Source organism: Neltuma alba, unplaced genomic scaffold, assembly GCF_004799145.2.
Source record: "Neltuma alba isolate B1F8T4 unplaced genomic scaffold, ASM479914v2 tig00011857_pilon, whole genome shotgun sequence".
Lineage (NCBI taxonomy): Eukaryota > Viridiplantae > Streptophyta > Magnoliopsida > Fabales > Fabaceae > Neltuma > Neltuma alba.
The window spans coordinates 1-25,781 of record NW_021636462.1 but is presented as its reverse complement, the minus strand read 5'-3'; the positions used below and the strand labels follow the sequence as shown (position 1 = coordinate 25,781).

At 35.6% G+C, this 25,781-nt stretch overlaps 3 protein-coding genes across 5 annotated transcripts; 2 read left to right on the top strand and 1 right to left on the bottom strand.

The window, feature by feature from the left end:
• Positions 1-616: 616 nt before the first annotated feature.
• Positions 617-9,516, bottom strand: LOC114718692 (mediator of RNA polymerase II transcription subunit 33A). 2 transcript variants are annotated; one of them, XM_028904107.1, is made up of 12 exons: positions 9,140-9,516; positions 8,827-8,937; positions 7,611-7,958; positions 6,460-6,779; positions 6,287-6,378; positions 5,519-5,876; positions 4,692-4,902; positions 4,155-4,269; positions 3,900-4,061; positions 2,653-3,133; positions 2,195-2,401; positions 617-1,955 (listed from the first exon to the last, which is right to left on the bottom strand). In XM_028904107.1, exons 1-12 carry the CDS (start codon positions 9,412-9,414, stop codon positions 838-840), a joined length of 3,798 nt encoding a protein of 1,265 aa, XP_028759940.1. In that variant the 5' UTR covers positions 9,415-9,516; the 3' UTR covers positions 617-837. The 2 variants fall into 2 exon arrangements, with proteins under 2 accessions (XP_028759940.1, XP_028759938.1); XM_028904105.1 differs by having other exon boundaries at positions 2,653-3,307; positions 9,140-9,515.
• Positions 9,517-15,685: 6,169 nt separating this feature from the next.
• On the top strand, positions 15,686-18,576 carry LOC114718696 (endo-1,3;1,4-beta-D-glucanase-like). 2 transcript variants are annotated; one of them, XM_028904112.1, is made up of 7 exons: positions 15,686-15,834; positions 16,260-16,281; positions 16,978-17,104; positions 17,279-17,369; positions 17,581-17,670; positions 17,797-17,897; positions 18,245-18,576. In XM_028904112.1, exons 1-7 carry the CDS (start codon positions 15,687-15,689, stop codon positions 18,383-18,385), a joined length of 720 nt encoding a protein of 239 aa, XP_028759945.1. In that variant the 5' UTR covers position 15,686; the 3' UTR covers positions 18,386-18,576. The 2 variants fall into 2 exon arrangements, with proteins under 2 accessions (XP_028759945.1, XP_028759946.1); XM_028904113.1 differs by having other exon boundaries at positions 17,797-17,907; positions 18,245-18,261.
• Positions 18,577-19,587: 1,011 nt separating this feature from the next.
• LOC114718690 (40S ribosomal protein S15a) lies at positions 19,588-21,674 on the top strand. Its single transcript, XM_028904103.1, has 4 exons — positions 19,588-19,670; positions 20,866-21,003; positions 21,109-21,269; positions 21,417-21,674. Exons 2-4 carry the CDS (start codon positions 20,871-20,873, stop codon positions 21,513-21,515), a joined length of 393 nt encoding a protein of 130 aa, XP_028759936.1. The 5' UTR covers positions 19,588-19,670; positions 20,866-20,870; the 3' UTR covers positions 21,516-21,674.
• The last annotated feature ends 4,107 nt before the right edge of the window (positions 21,675-25,781 follow it).

Below are 25,781 nucleotides of genomic sequence, written 5' to 3'. Positions count from 1 at the left end.
CTCGTCGTGCTCATCTCTTGAGCAGTAACTGGGTCATTCTTTAGGATCCTCCTGATTACTGTAGTCAATTTCTACTTCAGGACGGTGGACAAGTTATTATCTAGTTTATTCTGTTTAGATTTCTTTTGATGTAGACTTTTTTCAAGCTTTGTTCTTGCCTTTTTTAGTTTTAAAAAAAAAATTCTGAAATCACCCTGTGTGCCATTTATGAATATGATAGGATGATATATGTACCTAACTCACCATGCCACAGATTGAAAAAAAAATTGGCGGGGAGATTTGTTATCAATTAATCGAAGCACCTTTTTCCCTCTACCCTTTCCCTCTTCTACCTCTTCATTATTATTAGATTAAATTTTAATAGTTTAAATCTAACATTTTATAAAAAAATTATTATAATTTTGCTTACTAAATTCATAAATAAATTTGAATTACTAAAATTTAATCTAAACAGTTGACGACAGTACACAGCTGAAAATTATTATTGTAAAATATATTTTTCCTTTTAGCAATTCAAATTTATTTATATATTTTTAAGTAAAATTAATTTTTTTATAAAATGTTAAATATTGCCAATTAAAATTTAATCAATGGTACTAACGGGGATGGAGGAGGGTTAGAGACAAGCTGCTTCCCATTTAATAACATTAACATGCAATAAACTCGACACCTTAAGATGAACATCTACAAAATTTTGCATTCTCATGGGTGATATTTTTCCAAGAGAACTATTCACAAAGAAAGGGAACTGATAGCTGCACAGCCTAGAAGCAAGAAACGGATGTACAAAATACAAAGACAATGAACCCTAGAAGGTTATCAAGGAGGAAAAAAGGGTCACATTTCACCGTCAATTATGACCTCAGCTGCAGCGCCCATCGTTCCCAAGCCCCCAGCACCCAATAAAGCAAGGGCAAGCTTCTCCTCGTTCAATTGCCTCAACCCATTGCTCAATCTCTTCAAAACATCCACATCTACTTCCAGAACCCAATTTGGTGTGCAGCCTACCATAAGGCTCACAAACCCTGATACGTAAGCCCGCCAAGTTGCTGAGTCACAGCCAAGTGATATCTTACCGTCAAGAGCACTAGCAAGAAACTCCATGTGGATGCCCAGGACATTCGGACGTCTCTTTGATGCCGATGATGAAGAGTCAACTCCCCAAGCAAAAGCCCCGCAAAGAACTGCAAAATAAGCGAGTGCATATCCGCCAAGCATTGCAACCATTCCATCTGACTTTTCTTCCTGGTCAGATCTGTGAACAGCTATGAACCATGAAGGCAATGTTTCTTTTATTAATAATTGAACCAGCATCAAACCCCCAGATAACCATACTAAAGAGGCCCCAAGTGCGGCTGCAAGTTTCACACGAGTCATTGATGCAGCGAGAGAAACCTGCCCATATCGAATGCCATCTTTGGCTGCTTTTAACTTTTCCAACCGCTCCTTTGCGAACCCACCAGATACAATCTCTCTCACAGAGTGCATCAAGATGGAAACAATCTCTTCTGTCAAGAAGACAACATCTCTCAATGACCGATAAACACGTAGATATAGAATTCCAGGAGCAACAGGGCTGATCCCTCCACTTAAATGGGATTTAAATCCATGGCCGAGGAGGGCTCCAACACCACCATTGCATGAGAGAGGAGAGCTATTCATGCCAAGGGTTGCTGTGAAGCAGCTTTTAAGAAGTTGTACTACTGTATCACTGTTGTGGAGGAAGACAGTTCGAGATGCTGAGAAAACAAGAAAGTCACTCCAACGCTTTGCTTTTTGGGTCCACAGGGAAGCTACAATTGGCATGCAAGGCCACGGACAACCTGCGGCAAGGGACTCCAATGCTGGGCCAGCCAAATTAAGAAAACGCTCTGATGCTTTGTCAATTTTGTAGGTTATAGTAAGGCTTACAAAGGCAGCCAATGGTAGCGGAAGTGTGGAAGGAGAGCTTCCCCCTGTGGAAATGACCACCACTTGTTCATAACACTAACGTAATTATTAAATAATAATGATGGAACAGAAAAATGAGGTGTAAGACGGCATGCAAAACATCAATTGGATACTTAATTAAAGCCGTGTAGAAGATGAACTTAATTGACACAAGTTGCAAGATAGACACACAAGATGAACTTGCGTTCTATTCAGATTTTTATAAAAGCAACCAAACACAAATCATAACAAGCAGAAAATTTACCTGGAGCAAGGCTTGGTACATCAACACCAGTTGCAGCCAAAATTTTCTTGATCTGTTCCTCTACATTCAATAGATTTGCAGCAGGACTTGGCCAATCTGTTCCGTTCATAAATGCAGGCTTCCAAACACCCCGAGTTACTTCAGCAGAGAAGTAACTCACTATGGTTGCCAAAGATGCAGGAAGAAAATCAGCTAAATCTTTAAGCCCTGATATAGAGAGAAGCATTCAGGCATTATAATGTCAAGCATGTCTGTAAACAGACATGAATATGGAATTTAATTCCTGCCCTAAATGCAGAGGTCAAATAGATTGAGGATAATTATCAAAGGTTAAGCTAATGAATAGGATAAATTCTCACGGTTTGCCAACACCTTAGAAAACAGAATTTTAGTTGTTTGGTATGTTTGCCTGGATTTACAATTTACCTGATCTTACAATAGGCTTCTAACATACCTACCTGTTGCCAACTCACGAGGAGATAATCTTCCATGAGCACAGGCTGTGAGAGCAGCATCAACTACGAAGGGAACGGCTTCCAGAATATCCCAAGCAGGCAATTTTGGCCTTGTTGAGGGGTCCTCATTTCCAGGTCCAGAAGAGCTACTGCTTCCAGATGTAACAGAAGTTTGGCTTCCTTTATTGATCTTTCTAAACATCATATTCAGAATCCCCTCAACAATTTGATGAAAAGGTGTTCCGTGAACAAGACCAGAGAGTGTTGAAGCTATACACGCTAGATGCTGCCGGTACCAGACTTTTAATTTTGGGAAGGAGTCAACGAATACAGAATTTGGGGATGATAAAGTAGCAATTGTTGAGAGTCTCCTCCGGTTTCGATCTTTGTGAGTGTTACCAGCTGACACTAAGTGGGAGTTTCGCACTAATAAGAGGTATTCAGGAGTCAGTTGAGAACCAACAGTGGGTACATCTCCGATCCCCTGTTCAAGAGGGGGGCGGTTAAATTTCCAGAGCCTCAAAAGCAGAATGAAAGCATTGGAAAACACTGCATGGGCAGATATTTCTTCCCCTGATGATAGTGTCCACGAGACATTGGGCACACATGATCCAAAAACTTCACAGATAGGCATCAACGAACAAGCAAGCTGTGGAACCTGATGGAATATTTCCAAATTGCATTTAATCAAAATAAGATAAACCCTCACTACCCAAGTCCTGCTTCTTCCCAGAAGAAAAAAGAAAAGAGCAGAAAGATGAGAAAAAATTTTAGAATATGATCAGAATGATATAGCTTTTTATAGTTTTCTTAGACCTAATTTACCAAGTTAACTTTTTTCCATTCAAATTTACCTGTTGACTATGCACTGTCAATGCTACAGGGAATAGTAAAGCCTTACAAATCACATTTAGCCTGAGAGATTCGAAATTATATTCAGTATTGAATGTATTTGTTGGGTCCTCCCATTACTGTTTTCTCCTTCAATCTACGTTTATCATGCAAACAAACCCCTAGTCCAGAAAGCAGGACATGGCCAAACCAGCTCCATACACTTACCCTACACCTACAGTCTACCTAAAGGCAGCAAAAGCAATTTCTATTTAACAAGCAGCACTTACAATTGTGAAAAATCCAAACTCTGGAAAGAATAATTTTAGACCCACACCTTGATTTTTTGAAAAGAATTTTTGAAAAGAATTATAATACTATAACAATACTTTCTATTATGGATTTGGAATAAAACTTACCAGGCCATGGAGCGAAAATGTTTGAACACAATCAACTGAAGCAATTCCAACAGTGAGTACATTAAGCATTGGAGCATAATTAATCAAATGATTGTTGCCTTCAGTGCTCTCTGCAGGAATTGGTGGAGATAACAACCTAATAATGAAATGAACAGTGTGTTCCTGCATAAAAGAGTTTACAGAGAATGCTTCATGCTACTGAACAAGTAACTAGAGATTAGAGTTCCTATACGCTACATTTTCCAATACCATTACCTGTATATTCCATCCCTTAAGTAGGGATGCCCCACAAAGAATGGTGGCAGCAGATATCTTCTCATCCTCTGATCCTTTGGTAGTAATCTCAAAAATTTTCTCCAGTTCTGCTAAACTTCCATCAAATTGAGGAGTGTAAATTCAGTAGCTTTACCTTTGGGTGAATTTACAAAAAAGAGCATATGATATACCTAACTTCTGGAAAGAAAAAGAACAACTTGAAGACCAGGCCTTTAAATTTTAAAAGTTAAAAACTACCAATTACAGCCACCATAAATCTTATACGTCAGCTGTAAAGTGCAAGAGTATAATCTTGGATCTCGGTGACTAGGAATAGTCATGTTATATTATTACAAAGCATACAACCTTCCAGAATAGGCAGTGTTATGAAGACAGTAAGTTTTCAACTAGAGGCTTTCACACAGAGGAGCAAATACCTAACAGTAGTGCTCTGAGGTTGACATCAAAAGAACTTCACAAGGATGCAACACCAAAACCATAATACCAACCAGTTAACTAAATGAAGAGAGATCTTACCTTGAGGCAGGACTTGAAACCAGAGCATTTACCATGGGTGGAGTAAGCGCTGCCCCCTTCATAAATGATGACCAGCCAGGTGCTTGAGTTGGCAGACACTGAGGTAATCGATTGATACGTCCACTCACATAACCTGGCCACAAATATGCAGATGTGTCGAGCAGATTTCGGGCAATACAAGCCTCGACTATCAGATGCCGCATGTTTCCAGCTGAAAAATAAGACCCAAAGTCATTTAAACTTTTAACAATAAAACATTCCAAATAACCATCCCAATTAAAAAATTGCACATGATATTCCTTTTAAAGTAAATAACCGAGTATCATATGTAGAATCAACGATTCTAGGAGGAGTTAGGGAATTCACACAAATATATAAAAGGCTCCAGGTCCTACAACACAATACAGCCCCTTCTCTCCTTTTACATACAACACCATGTTCGGCCACAGATGCATATTCTCACTAGTGTGAAGTGTCTATGTTATGGTCATCAAAGGACAATATTTGTAATTTGTCTTCACGGCATTTAAGTTTCCACATGTTCAAATTTTGCACAGGATGACCACCTTTCAAAAACCTTGACAGGGAACCTAATTGAACCTCATGGAATTCAAACAAAATCAGAAACGCAAGCAAAGTGCAGCACCAAATTTTATTGAAGGAATTCACCTCAACATGTGAAGATGTATGTGTGCATTTGAATTCACAGAAAGCCATAAATGGCAGAAAAATGCCTTGAGAACAAAGTTAAAATTAATAGATATTGCTATCATTGTTGGAAATATATATACATCTTCCGGTTTACACTGAAAGCATATGTTACTTACAACAGTCAATTGGCATCTCCTGCATGCTAAGGGACTCGAAGTATGCACTCCCTATTGTGATACCAGAAACAAACAGCATCGCTTTGGCTGCAGCCTGATTTGCAGCAGCAACAATAGATTGAGGTGGGACAAGCAAGCTCTGATAATCGCCCAATACCTGTACACTTGATTCTAATTCACTGCGACACTTTCCTGGAACCTTCTTCTCTTTCCAGTGGTTTGTTGGACCACTGTCTGATTCATGAATTGGTGTTTCCTCTTCTTCAATAAAATCAGCGATGACAAGAGGAATGATACATAAGAGCATGCATACACGGGTATCAATACGAGGCATAGGGCCCTCAATAGGATCTCTTTCCTATAAGTACATAGAAAGTTTAATAAAAAAAAATGTACATGTGATGCCATGCTAACCAAGAAGCACATAAAAAAGTACTGTTATCTCCTTTTTCCTTATTAGATCGATTCAATGACCTTGTCAAATTAGTTGTACCAGTAACCAACTGGGACTCTGGGAGTAATAAGCAAATCCATATATCAACCAGGAAAAAAGATCAGACTATTCAATCCCACCCCAGAAGCATCTTTGACAAAGACACATGAACGACTATGGATTTGGCTGGAAAAATTATAATTAGAGTCAATCTGATGCTATGAACTAAGAGACTTCAAACATAAAATGAATTTTAGAAGTATATGACGCATAAGAAAAGTGCAACCCAAAACTTCACAGAAAGATGAAGTAATTAGTAAAGGTAGAGCTCTGACCCTCTGAACAAGACGAAGAGCTGCTAACCAGAGACCCAAAAAAGTATCATGCCAAGTGGTGCGATTTATTGCTCTAAGGGTCTTTATCAGGCCTGGGGGAAAACATGAATCTGTTGTTAAAGAGATAATATCAACCATTTGCATCAGATTTTAAGAGATAATTTAAGTCTCACCACTAATTATTTCAATAGCACTCGTTGTACTGACTTGATAGCCATCCATGGTATCTTCCAGTACCAGATCAAGAGGAATCCAGAGAGCAGAATGACTAGCACCATGGCAGAGCGATGCAGAAGAGGAAAGATACTCAAAAGCCAAAAATGCTCGGAACTTTTGCTGTGAGCTCATTTTTCGTTCTTCAGACAAGACTACGTCAGTATCAGAGGTGAATTGAAGAATTAAATCAGGACTTATGGTTCTCGATTTCCTCAATGCCAAGGAATTAGCTCCCAGAAGTTGCAGTTGCTGGACAAAACTTCGCCAGTGTATAGGCCTGATAAGGTGAAAGAAAGGTGTGAAGATAGAGATCATTAGTTCAAGAAATGCAACATAGAATTAATATCAAATGATCATCTATTGAAGCAATTAGCGTAAATTACTCTCCCCCTGACAACATGGCTTAATTTCATTGCTTTCTGCTCTATTATGAAAATTCAAACTGGTGTCTTTTGGAAGGAGGGGGGGGGGACCCTACAACTAAAACCGTTTTGGCTATATACTGTCATGGACCGTATTGTTTTCTTAAAAATCATTTCCAGTGCAAATTCTTTTTTGTGTTTAAAATAATAAATTCTGTTCTTTTCTTGATGCCATTTATTTATAACAATGTCTGTGTTGATTAAATACAAACATTTTGCACGTATATTATTGTTCAAATTAAACATCACCAATTACTCTCTATTAACTGGTTAGATTTCAATATGAAAATTATTTCATAAATATACCTTTGTTTTTCATAACAAATCATTTTCATTAAATTGATTTTAAATTTAAGTTTTAATTAATTTTAAGAAATGATTTTCTTAAAAACCTTGAGGGTATTTTATTACAGAATGTGTTTAGATGTAGGATATTTTTTGGTTTCAAGAAAGGCAAGTAATAGAGGGGAGAGGCATATAATCAAGCCAAATTTCAAGGGAGAAAAAGCAATTTACCCTAAAAAGATCACTAAAAGAAGTGGATGGAAAATCAGAAATTTTATGGCATACCAAAAAAGTAGGATACGTCACCATGAATAAATCAGATATGATTGAATTCATAACTAACAGTGCATTTAGACAATAATATTTCAGAAGAAACGCAGTGTGAGAGTACAAGCACATACATGTTTTGGCGAACCAAGTAAAGAATCCTAGAAGATTTTTTATCCTGCAGAAATTGTCCGATTATATCAATAGCCATAAGAGTATTTAAATTCTGCAATTTCTCTTGACGGTCAGTCTTTTTATCATCGTAACCATCATGCCAATCCAGTTCCATTTCTTGATATAGATTTGCCCATCTGGATTTCTTTTCAGGAGTAAGTTCCAGCAGCCCTTCATCATCCATTGAAGCATCAAGCAACTGCCAGACAACTGAAAAAATAAATGCAGCCACTACAATGCCAGGCTCACTTTGTGTAAGGCCAAATATCTCGGAAAGATGAAGGACATGATCTATTGTCTTCATGACCCTGTCCAAAGCAGAGGAGAAAGAATTAGACAACAAAAGATACCACCTCACTGAACAAAATCACGTATCAATATCACCAGTTTAAGCAACTAGTGCATCAAGAATGATGTCAATTTTAAGATGAAATTCAGTCATACTTTAACTAGCATCCGCATTATATTCTCAAACAATCGAAACCTTATCACGCAATCTTGACATAAAATGGAGCAACTATATTTTGTGGTTAAACAAAATGACAGGAACTGTTGCTTCCAGCTTCATCATAGAGAAAGGAGTTCTCTTTCCCGACAAAGGTAACTGCCCAATGGATCTCTTCAACGCCTTTTATCTGCCCAATGGATCTCTTCAACTCCTTTTATTTACTCATAGATATAATCTGTTCAATTTCATTGTCATTCAGCTATTTGATATACGCTCAAGCTTATATTAAGCCAAACCAACAAGAACCATGAAGGATGAAAATAAAAGTTTTGGATGACTAAGCCTTCAATTTAACCGCAAAGTGGTTAGCTGGTGACACAAACTGACGCAACAGATTGCTAATCACTTCAGTGATAATTAAAACAGGATTTAATGTGATACAGAATTCACAAGCACAGAACAACTTTGAGCAATCAAGCTTTGATAGTGCAGAGCATATTGAATAGAAAGTCAGAGAGCAACATGATTGCAGTTCCAAAGGCTTAATGTATAACAAGTCTGAGTCCCATGCATTGCACTTCAAGAAATAAGTCACACGATTCGTGACTTAAGAATAATGAGGTTTATTTGACTTTTATACTCTGTGTGTGTGGATATAGATTTCAAAGACATAAAGATATGAAGCGGGGAAATCCATTAAATTTCCGGTAGATAAAATCGAATCTTACTTTGGATAATTTGCCCCATTTATCTGAGATTTAAGCTCAAAAGCATGCCTTCTGAGGAGCTCCAAATATAGCCTATATGCTGCAGGTTGGGAATTTCTACAAGGAATAACCCTGGGGGAAAAAAATAGAAGAATCAAGGTGGCTCATCATGCCAAAAAGAGCAACGCATTAGGGAATTCATAAATGCAGACGCCAATTCAATCTGATCAGATGGTAAAGTAGTGAATACAAAAGGGAACAGAACAAACTCCAATAAGAAATGAATCAGAAAAAAATAAGTAAATTTGGTAAATCAAAATTGAATCACACACACCTTACAGAGAGCAGAGCAAGAACAAGCATAGGGGGCACGATCTTCAGCATGAAGGCCTTCTCCAGAAACTTCCACATAATGGGAACATTGTTCTCCCAGCAAATGTGCGATACTAGAACGTTGGCGAGCTCCAACGAAGGCAGGGACTCTCCAGCTGAGTGCAAATGTGAATGTATTTGTATAGCCCAACTTAGAGGGTCACAACCCTTCCCCTGAGCCGCCTTGGTCATCTCTACGACATCGTCCCAGGGACTGCCTCGGGCAGAAACCGCCATGGACGAGCCAAATCGTCGCCAGAGCTTCGGCAACTGTAGCGGAGTGGCCAGCCGCGGGTGCAACGGGACTTCAGAGAGAGAGCACTCCAATCAATTGTTTTCTCGGAGGTCTATTTTTGTCATTCAGAGGATGGAGCCGAGAGAAGTCAAAACTGCCAAGGGCAAAGTTGGGAATTAAGTGATTTCTGCGTAGAGCGAAGATGAGCTCAAAAAGCCGCAAACCAGGCACCCTGGATAAAGATAATACGACTACTCGCTTGTGTTGATCACAGACTCATGAGTTGTTAATAGTGATGTCTTTACCAAATTCTTTAAAAAAAAGCTATGACCCAAGTTTTTGTACTGAGAGGGTATTTAGATAGAAATCAACCATGATTTTAAAAACGCTTTTACAATATACGAGATAAATATATAGAAGAGTTTATCTCGTTTTACGAAAAGTGTTTCTGATAAGTATTTTGGGTGCTTTCAAACACCCCTTGAATCCAAAGTCATGTAGGTTTTTTTTTTTGCTGAATCAGAGATTATTTTAAACCACTTTTTGGACCAAAGAAAGTAATATCTTCGCTCCTTAATATTATCTTTGGTCCTAATTATAAGAGTTGGTTAACTAATTTAAAAAGATTAAAAAAAAAGTTAAGTTAGTTATTTGTAATAAATATATGTTGTCTTTTCTAAAATATCCTTGCTAATTAAGTGTATTGGCTATAATTACCATTGTTAGGAGGACTATCTTGGAAAAAAATACGTAAATATGAGAGACAAAGTGGATTGGAATCTTATATTTAGGATCAAAATAAAAGTCAAACAATATCTTATATTAAGGACCGGAGGTAGTACTACGTATAAGAATTTGTTTGACTTTTGTTTTGATCTTAAATATAATATCTTAGTTCACTTTATTTTTCATATTTATCTATTTTTTCAAGATAATCGTTATAATAATAATAGTTCTAACAAATATATTTGATTAGCAATGATATTTTAAGAATAACAACACTTATTTTTTTATAAATAACTAACGTAACTAGTTTTTTAATCTACTCAAATTAATCTACTAACTCTTACGTTAAAGACTAAAGGTAATATTATTGATATTCTACAATTGAAGATTTAATTAAAAATTAGTTGATTATTATAACTATTTTTTTTTACCGGAAGATTATTATAACTAATTGTTTAATATTATTTATCATTGAACTTTGATTTTTTTTTTTTTAATTGTTTTTAGGAATCATTACTTTAAAAAAAATACTACCATATTATTGGATTAAAGTAGTAAATTTATTTCGAAAGTTTTCACTCAAAAGAATTGGGTGTCCAAAAGTATTTTGAAAATTAATTTACCCTAAAAATTTAAAATTATAATAATATTGTTTTTTATTATTAAAAATATTAACAGTCAATATAAATTTTTTAATAATAAAAAATAATATTATTATAATTTTAAAATTTTGGAACAAATTTACTTCTAAAAAAATTTTCGACACCTAATACTTGTGAAAACTTTCCATACAAATTTAGATCTTATTAATCCGAAATTATTTTCTAAAAAGGCGGAAGCACCCACAGAACAGCCCACTGAGATCTCGATGTAACTACTGTTATACCCTTGTGCTCTGCTCATATTTACAAAATAACACGGATTCTCCCTCGATCCCTTTTCTTTGGCCCCGGGGGTAGTATTGCCATTTAAGTTCCGAAAGGCCAAGCGGGGATCCGTGGGAAGTATGTGGATCTGTGCAAAGGTGCCCTAGTGCACTTTAACCTTGTTCTGTAAGTGGACCCCATTAATATTTTTTTTAAAGTATTATTTGGCATTTATTATCATCACCAGGAAAGCATTGGGGCGTTGGGGTTTTACGGTTTGGTCCATTCCAATAGGGACAATTGAAGGCGCACCACTAGAGTGGTCCACTTGAGCTTTTGGATAATCGTAGGGTTGGACCCACCAGGCACTCACCAAACCGTCTACCCCACTTAGCTGCAATTTGTTGTTTCTTTCCTTTTTTTAGTTTGACATTGTTGAATTTTGCTACTCCGCACTTAATTGGCATAGAAAGATAAGGGTCTATTTAAATAAAAAAATAAATCATAATTTTAAAAGTAATTTTATCATGTTTGAGATAAATAAGTGAAAATTTTTTTATCTCGATTTGGATAAATGCACTGTTTAAAAGTGCTTTCATAGATCTCCCAAACACCCCTCTAATTCTATATTTAGCTCTTGATCAGGATTAAAAAAGAATATATATTAAATAGTATCTAATTCAAAATATTTTTTAGTAACATTCGATATCATAAAATTATATTCCAAGCAAACCATGCACAATCTGTTTGGTATGAGGAAAAATAAGAGAAGGGGAGAGGAGGAAAGATTTTAATGAGCTTTGTTTAAAAAATTAGAAAAGTGGGGGGTTTTAAAATTTTAATAAAGAGAAGAAATAATATAAAATAGTAATAAAAAATAATTAAAAACTTTTAACCCTATTTTTTTTTAATTTTTTAAATCAAGCTTATTAAAAAATTTTCTTCCTATCCCCTCCCCTTCCTCTCGCCTCTCCATTTCCTTTATACTAAATAGGGATTTTATACAAATTCATGGAGTTTACCCTAATTATCACTATAATAATAAACCTAAATATTTAATGTCACGAAAAAATTATAAAAACAACGGATTATACATACTCGTATTGATTATAAATTATTTTTTACAGGTATAGATATCTTTATGGGAAAATAGTAAATAAAGACCAATATGTGAAATTATGATTTGGAACTCTTAATTTAAAAAATAGCAAAAATTTGTCATATGAATATATCAATTATTACCACCAAGCAGGTTAAAATTTGTCATTTTTTTAATAGGGTTCTAATATTGTATAATAATCCTAAAAAATTGATCACGTTGAAGGAGTCTCTCTTTTTAACCAAAAAAAAAGAGAGGAAGGGAGAATCAAAGGGTATGTGGAAGACTTTGCTCCTGATGGGATTATGGATGGGACGTGGTGGTAGGTGGGGGGGGGGGGTTAGTACCTGGATCAGTTATGAACTTCCCCCATGGGACCCCAAAGATTCTGTCTTTGGTGGTTCAACTCCTATCCGAAGCATTACTCACTCTTCCACATGGCAGCATTTATCATGTGACGTGATATTTATAAATGATATTATAAATTAAGTAAATTAACTCGAGAAAAATGATATGTCTCATGCGCAAAATGGAATGCTTAAAATAAATCCGGCCTGCTAACTACCCCTGATATTATCAATAGGAGGTGGTATAATATTATAGTCAATTAAGTATTGTATGATAACCATGAGGCACATGAATTCAAATTGTTACGTTGATGATGGGGAAGTTATGCTATAATTAGCACCGTGTCACTTTCTCGCCTAACCCTTTGAATTAACTATACTCAATTTGAATCATACACGGATATTTGATGTTTCTATTAAATGATAATATATTCTCAGCCTCTTAACTGTATTTTACTAATGAAACCGGAGACAAAAAGGTCACAATTGTCCGAATTAAAAAAAAAAAAAACATGGAATGTGAACAGAATTTAAGGTTGAAGGGATGGGGACTGATCACCTAAACGAAAACGGAAGAGGGAAGCAAAGGAGGCATAATTAGTGAGCAGAGCAGAGAGGGTGGCGTGATTCCGAACAGAAAGCTGCCATGAATTTCAATGCAAGCAAAGCCAATAAGGGCTGTGGCCAGCACACCTACTTAATTGATGCATCCAGAAAAACGAGGCCAGTTATTTTGACCTCTTCTCTAATCTGATCACTTCTAATTAGCGTGCTCAGTTTAATTACTAATTTCGAAGTGATTATGAATTAATCAACTCCATAAAAAGGTGTGCTCCTTGGTCAACGCTGATGGATAGATCAGGATAACTAGCTGCTTTGTCAAAAGGCCACGTCACAATCCCTCAAGAGCTAATTTTCCCCCCCTCTGTCTACTGTTTTTCTCCCCTCATTTTTAATCCTCGCGGAGCCTATTTTTTCAGAGAAAAGGATTGTACTGATTTTTCTAGTGTTCTAACTCGGTTAACATGTCCAGAAGATAACAAATTGGGGCCCAACAAAACATTTGAAAAGAAAAATTGATATGTAGAGGTTTGATGGGTTACCAGTGGTATTATTTTTTAATTTTTTATGGTTTTTATATTTTATATTATTACTCGCATTGATATATGATGCCAAATTACTAAATGATATAAATTCAAAAGATTCACATCGGTGCCCTATTCAAGGATCGAAGGCAAGTTGCAGGTTTGGAGATGAGTTGAGAGAAGCAGTCTATTGGGCTGGATGACTGCCTGGCCCATTAAGCGCAGAACTCATCCATGAGCCTTCATTGCTTTGATATATCCCCCACAGGCCTTCGCCTGTTAACTCAAGAGGAGGCAAAAACAATTAATAAGAGTTAGTTTAATTGATAAGAAATTTGTTTATAACCCATAAGATTATGAGTTTAAATCCTGTTGTCGATATAAGAACCTTGTTGGTGGACAATTTGTAAATATCTCTATAAGCAATCTTTGAGTCCAAAGACATACTTTAGTCCTGTTGAGCTTTTAAGGTCCAACTCATCTAAATTTTTTTATTAAAAAAAAAAGGTAGGGGGGAAGCAGCTTGAAGGATGAAACTATTATCTTTAAATTCGATAAGTGGATACGAAAAATGGATGCTAAAATGCCTTAGCAAGCCATGATTCTGATAAGGATCGATGGCTGTTAGCACGAATGCACAATTTGCATTCACTGCTAACGCATTTAGTCTGCATCAAAGAAATTGGAAATTTTTATGTACTTTAACAATTATACCAGCTTGAATATGCTCACAGTGAAAGTTTTAGATTTGACAGTACGTTGTTTCGAAATTATTTGTAGGGTTTGAAGCACCACTTCTAAGGTAACGATATTGTCACAGCGTTGTCTCGTCTGAGTAATTAAACACCAACCTTGGTGTGCAGGATTTGACATTATCTTGCTGTAAATTAAAAGAATAAACACTGTTGTTACCAGTATTACACGAATAAAAGACGATGTTCTGGAGATCCATTTTAGTCAAAAATATGAGTAGGCGGATTACTCACTTTAAATTTTCTGTGGCTGTAGTTTGAAATCTTCGTGAAGATATACGCAGGTTTCTCTCATGGAATTGTGTGTTGCCACTTTGATGCTTTTGAGGATGCCATGAAAAGTCAATGGTCAAAACAACTGACACGATGGTAAGGAAAACTCGGTGGCCAAGTAAATTTCTTTTGCTCCGAAGTCCAAATAGTCCTGTTGCTTTGGCTCCAAGAAGGCAGGAAGGCCAAGTCACGAGATAGATACTGCTTTCATAGCCATGTTAAATACAGTTACTTATATATAACAATTTACAAGTAAAAGTCTTCCGACTTCCCAGCTCCCTTTAAAGATATTTTTCTTTTCTCTTGTGGAACATTTTGTAGCTATTAGGCATTAACCTTTAATGGAGAAGAGACACAATTGTCCCTGCCCTTGAAAGGAGATATATTTCTCGCTTTTAAGACAAATTTCAGTCTTTGCTCTTGGAAATGAAAAATCTGAACTTTGAATGGCGTTGAGGAAGTATTTTTGTCATATTAATCCTAAGCTGCACAGCGAAAGATCACATACGGAAAGGGATTCAGTTTACAATCGCATGGGCGTATGTTCAAGTGCCTGAAAACTTAATCAAGATTTCATGGGAAAAGCTTTAACTTGCGTGCTTTGACCTTCGGTTTGGATCAAATTGCAAAAATTAAACACTTTGCAAAATATATAGGGGAAAATGGTGAACTAGCAGAAGTTTTGTTTTCCCTCTTCAAAATTGGTCTAATTACCGTTTTTTCATTATATTAGCCTTATCAACAAAATGGGTAGATTAGCGATGGTAAGTTCATGTTTTGCAAGAAGCAACGTTTGTTTGTCCTACGTAGACTTAAAAAAAAAAAAATTAAGAATTCCAGGATGAGCGTCAAAAGTTAGAGCATTGACCGTAGTTTTTAATGAATTTATGTAAGGTGTCGTCAATTGCTTGTAAGAATTCGCATCAACAACTTAAAAATAAATGGTTGGAATATAACGGATGGAATGTTGGAATTTATGTTTCTTGTGAGGTCTGGTCTTACTTCCATTTCAAAAGCAGTAAAATTTAGGCAACCCTGGTTTATCGTTTTGGTATATATACTTACATATAAACACCCGGAAGAGCCAGAAAACGCTACTAAGCATAGCAGAAATTAGAGGTGACAAATGTCAGGCCCCGAGTGCTGCTCAAACCCACCGATCCTCGACCCAAACTCTGGAGCAGGCCACGTTCAAAAACTCGGTGGTCTCAACTCTTATGTCAGCGGCCTCTCCTGTTCTAAGCACGCCATTCTTTTGGTGTCAGAAGTTTTTGGTATCTTTTAATCAGCATAATTTTTCTATCTCTTGCTCTTAGAACATTCAAATCCTTCCATGTTGTGTACTTAAGATTAGCCGGGTGGTGATGGTATGTACTGATCAGCTTGGAGTTTTAAGCTTTATTGAGATTACACATTGCCGTTTCGATCTATATGATTGTCAACGTTATGAGTTGACTGCAAACTGTAGTTTGATGCATGGAATCATTCTTTTTACATGATGATAAGTTCAAGTTTTCTTTGATATGCACTTTACGTTGTTTCATTTCTTGCGACACAAACATCGCTATAAACTTTTTGCTTGCCTAACTTCTTTCAATGAATACAAAACACAGTTACAAATCTTTGTTGTTTTATTCCTGTTTACGGTTCTCTATTTCCCCGTAATATATTGACTTAATCTGTAAAACTTACCTTGCAGGATATGGAGCTCCGAATCTAAGGTAAGTCTATTTTTTTACTTCTGTTACCTATCTTTTTAAGACTCTGATTATTGTGAAGAAGATTGTTTTTTCCTGTTTTTCATCAAGCTGAAAGCTATAGCTGAACTTATTGGTACAAGGAGTCTATAGAGTGATATATGTTGAGCTGATACTGTAAAACTACTCCATTTTCCTTCTCGCTACTTGTAGATGGTCACTGTGGAATTTGAACCAGATATTATTACATTTTCTTTCAACAACTATCACAGTATCACATTTTCCTTGCAAAACTAAAATAGGGACACACAGTTCTTAATCCTCAAAGAAATGCTTTTTTTTTTCCCTTCCTTTTTTTTTTTAATACGTGGAGCATCCGGCATCTTGGACCTACTTCACTTTGGGTCCAGACTAATCCAAAGCGAGCGAGGTAGGACCACAAGGACGGAAAAGCTCTACCACCAAGTATTTAACATTGCTGCATTCCCAGAGTTCAAACTCGAGACTTTTGGTTGAGCTAGTACAACTCTTTAAAAGTTGAACCAAGTGCTTGGTGGTTCAGAGAAGATGCATTTGGATTTGCACACCTCATTTTATCTGGAGATGCTGCTTAACGCTTATAATTTTCTCATGGTTCCGTTTATTGCGCCACTAAAAAATGTATTTAAAGGTAGTTATGTTATATTTCCGTAAAGCTAACGCTACTTGTTTGTTATACAGGAAGCTTGCAGACAAGATTGCAGCTAAAGGGTACTATGTAGTGGTACCTGACTTCTTGTATGGAGATCCCTTTGCCTACGAAAAAGCCAGCAGACCTCTGCCAGTTTGGCTAAAAGATCATGAGCCAGTTAGTTCTTGCTAGTATTTTCTATCATTATATTGAAAACCAATCACTCGTGTCACTATTGAGAATTTGATGATGCTCATCTTTAAATACCTACAACTTAATACAAATTTTGGATTATGTATAGTACCTTATGACTGATGCATTACTCTCTGATTCTTTCTACTATATGGAAAGGACAAAGCATTTGAAGATGCAAAACCAGTAATTGAAGCCTTAAAAAGCATAGGCGCTTTGTCTATCGGGGCTGCATCTTTTTGTTGGGGTGGTGAGTGACTAACTGTTTGCCATTTTTATCCCTTTCTTGTCATATGATAATTCTATCAGTTCCGCAAGACATACTTATATCCCAAAAAAAAAAAAAAAGGAAATACACTTAGTGGATGAATTTAAGTACACGCAAAGAACAATGAGGCGCAACTGTGCTGAATATTGACAACTGAGTGGGTCCAATGATGCTGATATTTTCCTCTTCTCAGCAAAGTGTGTTGTAGAACTTGCCAAGTCTGGAATGATTCAATCTGCTGTGCTATTTCATCCATCATTTGTCACTGTGGATGACATCAAGGGTATACAATTTTATCTGTTTTCATTTTCTGTAATGTTGAGTTATTTAGAGCACACTCCTGTACTTAAGAAGTAACAGCAAGGAATGAATCTAAGAGTAGAATAAATCATCTGGTGTTGTTTTTCAGGGGTTAATATACCAATTGCAATACTTGGAGCTGAGATTGACCAATACTGCCCTCCAGAACTAGTGAAACAGTTTGAAGAGGTCCTAACTGCTCAGCTTGGGGTAGGACGAGGTCTTTATTGTTTTCTGGATTAACTATGCTTTTTCGTTATGTGTAAAGCTTGTAACCCTGTTTCTCCCTTTTGGCTTCTCAGAAACGAGCATTAACACCATCATCTAGACTTTCTTCCCACCCTTCTCTGGGAAATTGTCTGTTGTATTGTGGACACTTCGTTTTGCTTTCATTTTGTTGTTACTTGTTAGCTGCATTGTGTTAACTACCAATGAAGCACTTACACTTAAATTGAAAGTAAACACTACATATTTTGCTGTCTTATTCCGCATTCATGTGAGTAGTATGAGTGTTTGCAAAATTGTGACAGAGGAGCTAAGATTATTGTTGGCTGCAGGATGATTGCTATGTGAAGGTGGTTCCTAAGGTGTCTCATGGATGGACTGTGAGGTACAACATGGAAGATGAAGCAGCTGTGATGGCTGCAGAGGCGGCCCATCAGAAATTATTGGCCTGGTTCGCTGAGCATGTTCGCTGAATTTGCCAAACAAAACTGCTCTATGATGAGCAGCCAGCCTTTTGTGGTTATGTGTGTGGATCAGCCACTCTTAAGCATGTAACGTTTGATTAATGTAGTGTTCACCTTTTCATCCAATAAAAAACTATGAGAGACTCTTGTGTATTTTCCGCATAGGAGGAGGTTTGAACTTTTGTTTTTGTATATGGAAATAAATACGCCGGTAATAGTTTTTTTTTTTTGGTAAGACTTAAAACATCTTCCGTCAATAAAAGGGAGACTAATCTCCTTTAACTCTTTGTGACTCCTTTTATATTATGTTTTCTCTATACATGAAAATTAAAAATTAAATCGATTAATAATATTTTAAGGAAAACAACTGTTTCATTTTGAACTTAATTTAAGTTATTTTGAAATTAACAGTAAGTCTTGTGGAATTGACTGAAGTTAGTGTTAAACACCCAAAGTTATAAAAAATAATGAAACAAAACACATGCATTATTCATAATTTATAAAATATATAATTTTCAATAACTTATCTACATATATACACACAAATGCACACATATTACTTGCAAATAGTATATCTGGCAAAAAAAAAAATATAAATAGTGTAATTCTTAATGATTTCTTGTATTTAGGTGGTAGGGTGTGAAATGATTTCTAACAATATGCAAGTATATATATCTCTTAAAAATTAATAATATAATACTCCTTCGATCCTATCCTTTTTGTAGTGTAAATTACACTACAAAAGGAGTCTTATATTAGGACTGGGGGAGTAATTTTTTTGATTGAGTATACGTTTTTTTGTTGTTCCCAATTTTGAGTGAGTATACGTAAAAACATACTACCTCTGGTCCTAATTATAAGAGCTGGTTGACTAATTTGAGGAGATTATGAAAAGAAGTTAAATTAGTTATTTGTAATAAATATGTATTGTCTTTCCTAAACTATCTTTGCTAATTAAGTGTGTTGACTAGAGTTATCATTATTAGAAGGACTAGTTCAAAAAAAAAAGAGATAAAATAAATTAAAATATTATATTTAGGACTAAAATAAAAATCAAATAAGATCTTGTATTAAAAAGTGGAGGTAATATTACTGATCGAGTTCGCTATAGTATTGGATGCTAGCGGAGGCCCAGAAGCCCATTCAGAAAGCCCTAACCAATCGGTTTTCTAAACCCTAAACACATACCACTTTATATCTTCTGCTTAGGCAGTTTAACGGGTTCTCCTCTTCCCCCAGCGTTTGTAGCTTCCATATCAGCGCCGTCGCTCGGGGGCTCCGCTGTTTTTACTCGGTAAGATCTGCGTTTTACAGCTATTCATCTGCCATTGTTCGTCAGTCTTTCATATGTTGTTTGAGAACCGGTAGGGTATTTTTTCCCCCAAGTGTAGCTTAGGTCTAGTGATCGGAAGTATGAGGACCAGTATCATGTTGTACAAAACGGTGCTCGGGTTAGACCTAGCGCGTTTGTTTTATTGTTCTGAGCATAAATTTATCAGCATGGCGGAAAAATTATTACCTTGCATCTGATTCCTTCCCTGCTTATCGTTTGATAATCTGTCCCTTTCGAAATATTTTCTTTGTCCTTTTGCCTTATGAAACTAGGCTCCGGAGATTCCCAGCTTTGTTTTGTTTTCAGTTGCTATTGTTTGATTCAGATTAAAAAAATGTGCCTTCTAGCCCTTTAGATTAGTGTTACAGTCGCGATATCGCATGCTATAGTCTTGGAGTGAAATTGTAAAACAGAAGACGCCCAGTTATGTTATTAATTTTCCATGGTACGGGAAGCCTGGCTTCGCGTAACTAAGATCTTCGAATTACCCGAACTACTGAAATTCAGCTGATAGCATGATGTGTTTTGAAAATTATTTCTTGGACAAGAGCTTGTTATGGCTCGTGTTTGTCTTCTACAAATCAACGCACTACTAAGAAATAGGAATTACATGGCTTATGCAAAAGATCAATTTCAAATTAAAGTAAATAAAGTAGCTAGTCAGCTCTGATGAATTCAGATGTTTTGTTTTTAACTTTCCTAGTAACGGTTGAGACTTCAAAGACAAGTGCTTTATGCTGTTTGGGCGTTCCAATTTCTCCCTATTAAGGTGACAGCGAAAGAACATGGAAGTTTTGTTGACATGTAAATGCTTCAGAATTCATTAGGTGTTTTGAATTTTCGTGTTGCCGATGGAGGCGTTGATTGCATCATTCATAATTCAGATGTTGATTTGGTTCAAGCGTAGTTGGAGTACTACGTTATATCTAATGATGGTTTGCTGCTTCCACGCATGCATTTATATTGATGAACTGCTGTATTAGTTAAGCCTATAGTAACTAGAGACAATGGGAGTGATTTTGTGTTGGGATTATATTGTACGACACAGTTTAAGTATTTAACTACGGAAGTACTTCTATTGATTGCATATCTTTAGCATTTGTTCGGCAGAATCATGATATATGTTACAATTAATTCTTGTTGAAATTTGTAACAGTAACAATGGTGAGGGTCAGTGTTTTGAATGATGCTCTCAAGAGCATGTACAATGCTGAGAAAAGGGGGAAGCGTCAGGTCATGATTAGGCCATCCTCAAAAGTCATTATTAAGTTCCTTTTGGTCATGCAGAAGCATGGTATTTCTCTACCTGTTTTTGTTTGAATTTACTGCAACATATGAGTTAGGGTTTGTGACGGTTTGTTTTTTCCTCGTGGTTTGATTCAATTGTTAATTTCTTTAGGATACATTGGGGAGTTTGAATATGTGGATGACCACAGGGCTGGCAAAATTGTGGTTGAGCTGAATGGGAGATTGAACAAATGTGGGGTTATTAGTCCCCGTTTTGATGTGGGTGTCAAGGAGATAGAACCATGGACTGCAAGGCTACTTCCTTCAAGACAGGTCATAAGAAACTTTCTGTTTCTGTTTTTAAAATTACATCTTTTGGTCTTTTGTTGCTTCTGCTTGGAGAGAATGGTGGTCTTTTATCTCCCTTTTCGTTTTATGCATGTATTTCTTTTATTGAATCCGATTACACTGTTAATGCAGTTTGGCTACATTGTCTTGACAACCTCAGCTGGTATTATGGATCATGAAGAGGCTAGGAGAAAGAATGTTGGTGGGAAAGTGTTGGGTTTCTTTTACTAGAAAGTTTTGCCCGATGATTGCTGAATTTTGTTTGATCAGTTGTAACGGATGATGTTCTAGTAATATTATTAAGTATAGCTGGGTTTGTTATTTTATGATTCTACTTTTGCTTGTGAAACCAATCTGGATATTATAATTAATCTGATTTCTCTATCATTACATGCCTGTTGCCGGGGGTATTTGGGATAACCTGGGATGCACTCTGATGTGAGGTCAGGGAGATGATCAAGTTGTATTGCGCTGTGTTGAATTTTGTATCCTCAAAGTCCAACCATTGGTCAATATCATTGGTCTTGTGATGTGCGTGAGATTTCTTTCGCCCTCTTGAATCCAACCTAGCGGCATGCGATGGTCGAGGATCAAACCTGGTCGTCCACGTTATGCATAATTTGTGGTTTATCTCCTGGGTGAGATGCTAAATTTCTTCAAATTTAATCCTTTTTCCCTAATTAACCCGGCAAAATTATAATTTTTCCACAAAAATCCAAACTGCCCTAAAAAATGTTGAAATTAATTGTTGCCTGGAGATCGATTTTGTTGTAAGCAGTTCAAACGAACTCAAAATTTATTTTCCAGACCATTATTACGAATAAGTGTTTATTGAAAACTTCTTAATTTTTTGCCGCAAATTCAAATTTTGTATGACCGAGTATGATACTTCGAACTCACAATGAGATTCTTCCTAAACTCAGCTTATAATTTAAAGTCGTCGCCGTTGGATTGGATAATGAAAGACGAAAGAGGACTCCAATTATCATCCCTTATGCCTAGAACTGTCCTTGAAATATTTAATTCTACAACGAAGCGTGCGCATAATTGCCTACCAATTCACCCGTAAAAAAATTAATTTTCCATTGGTGACTATGATTATGTTTGTCAAGTCATCCACTCAATAGTTTTTATATACTCCTCCGGTTCTAATTATAAGACCCAATTGACTTATTTGAGGAGATTAAGGAGGTAAGTTAAGTTGGTTATTTATAATAAATAAGTGTTGTCATTCCTAAAATATCCTTGCTAATTAAGTATATTGGCTAAAACTATCATTATTAGAAGGATTATCTTGGAAAAAAATGCATAAATATAAGAGACAAAATGGATTTGGGTCTTATAATTAGGACCAAATAAAAAGTCAAATTGAGTCTTATAATAAGGATCGGAGGAGTATTTTGTTTAATAAAATGCTTTCATATGATTGACGAAACCTCCAACTTTTTATAAGCCCGAAGAAACACTGGTCACCAGCATTATTACAGGACAGCAACAAAACAAGATAGGATGCCTGAATTTCTAGAATTGGAGATTTTATACTTAAATATTAACACTATTTAGCAGAACTTATTTTATATTATATAAAAATACAATATTTTTATTTGAAAAATTATTCTTCATTTCAACCTTTTTGGGATTTCATTACATTTTACATATCGAATGAGTCCTTATCGTAATCTGTCCCGTTTAAAGTTGGCTTTTGTAATATAATTCCCATGAATTTATCTTTCGGAGTAGCATATAGGTCACTTTGTAATAGTATTTGTCAAATTTGCTGAGATCAACCAACGAAATAAATAAATCAAAATAGGATTAGTGATCTGATCTCGTGTTCATCTTGTGTATATGTTACGGTGACCAAATTTGGGATCTTGTGCATCAAAATTTAATGTCACGTATTTATGTTTTTTAAGGAAAATAATTTACTCTAACCTTTTTGCTAAATATTTTTTTTATCCAAATGCAACAAACTAATCCGAGAATAATATTATTTTCCCTCTTGTCCATTTCTGGACACTATTAGCAAAATATGGCATTTGATGTAAAGTAAACATCTTTCATTTAAATTAAATGGCCGATTCTTCTCATGATTGGGACCATTCGGTTGTAGGTGGCAAGAAAAGCAACCTTATTTTTCTTGTTATAGCTAAGGTCTTTTTTTTTTTTTTAACTTATTTCCGTATTATAGAATAATGAATTTTACTTTCTTTAGAGATGAATATATAATATTTGATATATTTTTATTGCTTGTTATCGTTTCATTTGAAACGAGAATCTTCAGAGTTCACTTTTTTTTTAATCTATTTATTAGAAGTAAATAGTTTTTACGCTTAAGCTACTGGTGAATTTCTTAGAATTATGATTAATCAAGTGATGATATTTTAAAAATAAGCTTATGGCTAATTTTATCTATTTTTCATTTTTGATGAAGTAAATGTTTATTTCTCAACAAAAAAAAAAGTAACAGAGGAACAACATATTTCTCCTAGTAAAACCAAACATGTCATTGAATTCAAGCACTCAAAAGGAAAGAAGAAATAAAATCTGAAACCACGTTGTAGTGACCCAATAGTAACTTCACTTAGAGTCTATTTGGTTAAACGGTAGGATCTCAAATAAACCCGTTTAAATCTAAATAAGTGATTATGAAGCACATTTGAGTTGTTTGGGTAATTTTTATGAAATCCTGATAAATCGTGATTTTAACCTTCCACCGCACTTTTAGGATAAGCAACAAAAGTAGTTTATGCGTTTAAAAAATCTCGATCAATCTTCAACAATTAAATTTTCTCCAATCTACCCTTTGCTAATCATTTTTTTTTTAAATTTTCATTCATCTCTTATTTATATGGGGTTTTTTATTTAATATTTTTACTACACATAAATTTTGTAAGTTATTCTAAATAATAATAATTTTAAAATAAAATAATATTTAAATATTCATGTCATTTATTAAATTATATTTAATAAAATTTATTATTAAATATAATAATTATGAAAATGTAAACAACTTTATTAATTTCATGTCCTTTTTAGTAATTATACATCTATAAGTGATTTTAATAAATCAAAAACCAAACATAATCACAATTCTTAAAATCATATTTAAAAAAAAAATATCTAAACAGAAATCATGATTAACCAGTGTCACTTATAACCACTGTCACTTATAAAATTCATGATTATCTAAAATCACAGTTATTCACCGCTAATCCAAACAGACACTTAGTCCCTTAACCAAGTAGTGGGGGTTTGAATCTCATCCTTGAACATGAAAATACTCCAGTAGCTAGTCGTTTGCCCTTAAGTGGAGGTCATCCGTGATGAAGGGATTAGTCACTATTACTGGTGGGGATACCTGTGTAAGCAAAAAAATTAGAAAAGAAAAAAAATTTGAGGCGAAAGTGAAAAGCTGGGAAGCAATACTTATTGTTTGTCCTAAATTCATCTTATATTTCTCGATTATATTATTGACTTTGATTTTGACATTCTCGTCCCGTTATGTCTCTCTCTTAGCCCAACGCCACAGCCTTCCTGTTGGAGTAGTAACACGGTTTCTCTGGGATTCTCTCTCTGAGATCCGAAAGCTTTTTATTTCATTTCTTCTTTTCCTAGCCCCCTCGGAAGAATTTTCCATTCCCTTCCAATTTCAATCCATCTATTCCATGCTTCTTCATTCGCACCATCTGCTGCACCACCAACTAAGGAATCTTATCCTGCTTTAAAACCCCGAGTATTTCCCAGTATTTTTTGTTCTTTTTCTAGCGCGTTTGAGATTATCGCCATAGTAGATCCTTCAAGATTAGTTTTTTTCCCGCTATCTTTAGGCCTATAGCATAGGAAAAATCATACTTCAACGTGATCTGCTGCCTGGGGGTTCTCCAGCTACGTTTTGAGACTTCCGCTGAATTGTCCTGGTTTAGTTATATTGTAATTGTTTCACTCTCTTAAGTTCTTTGGTTTAAATGTAGTGGAATTACAGCATATTTTCCATTGTTTCAACTGTTGTTGCTATTGTAGCCGCCAAACAGTGCGCAATTCCTGTTCTTGTTTGGCTTCCCTTTAGTTGCAACTTTGTTACAATTGGTTTCTTTTCCTGCTCTTTTATAGCGTATTTGGACCTTCTCCGTTGCATTTGATGAGACTCTTCTGATCCGGTTGTTGTAGCTCCACTTTATCGTTTCTGGGGCTTTTTTCTGGGTTCGCAAACGGGAAGCGGTGGTTTGGTGATTTGTACTTTGGAGTTGAGAGAAGGGGTTGTTGGGTGCCTCTATTGGCTTATATTTTTGACCGTTTTTATGCTTGGTTCCTACGATGCTGCCTGATCATAGAAGAAAAGGTAGAGAGTTACTCGTCCACGCTTATTATAGATGTATGCATGTGTAATTTAATTTGTATTGGTTATTGACTGATGGTCCTAAAGGAAACTTGGGTGTTTGTGATGAATATATAAAAGAATGATTGATGCTTGATTTGTAATTTCTGCATTTCACG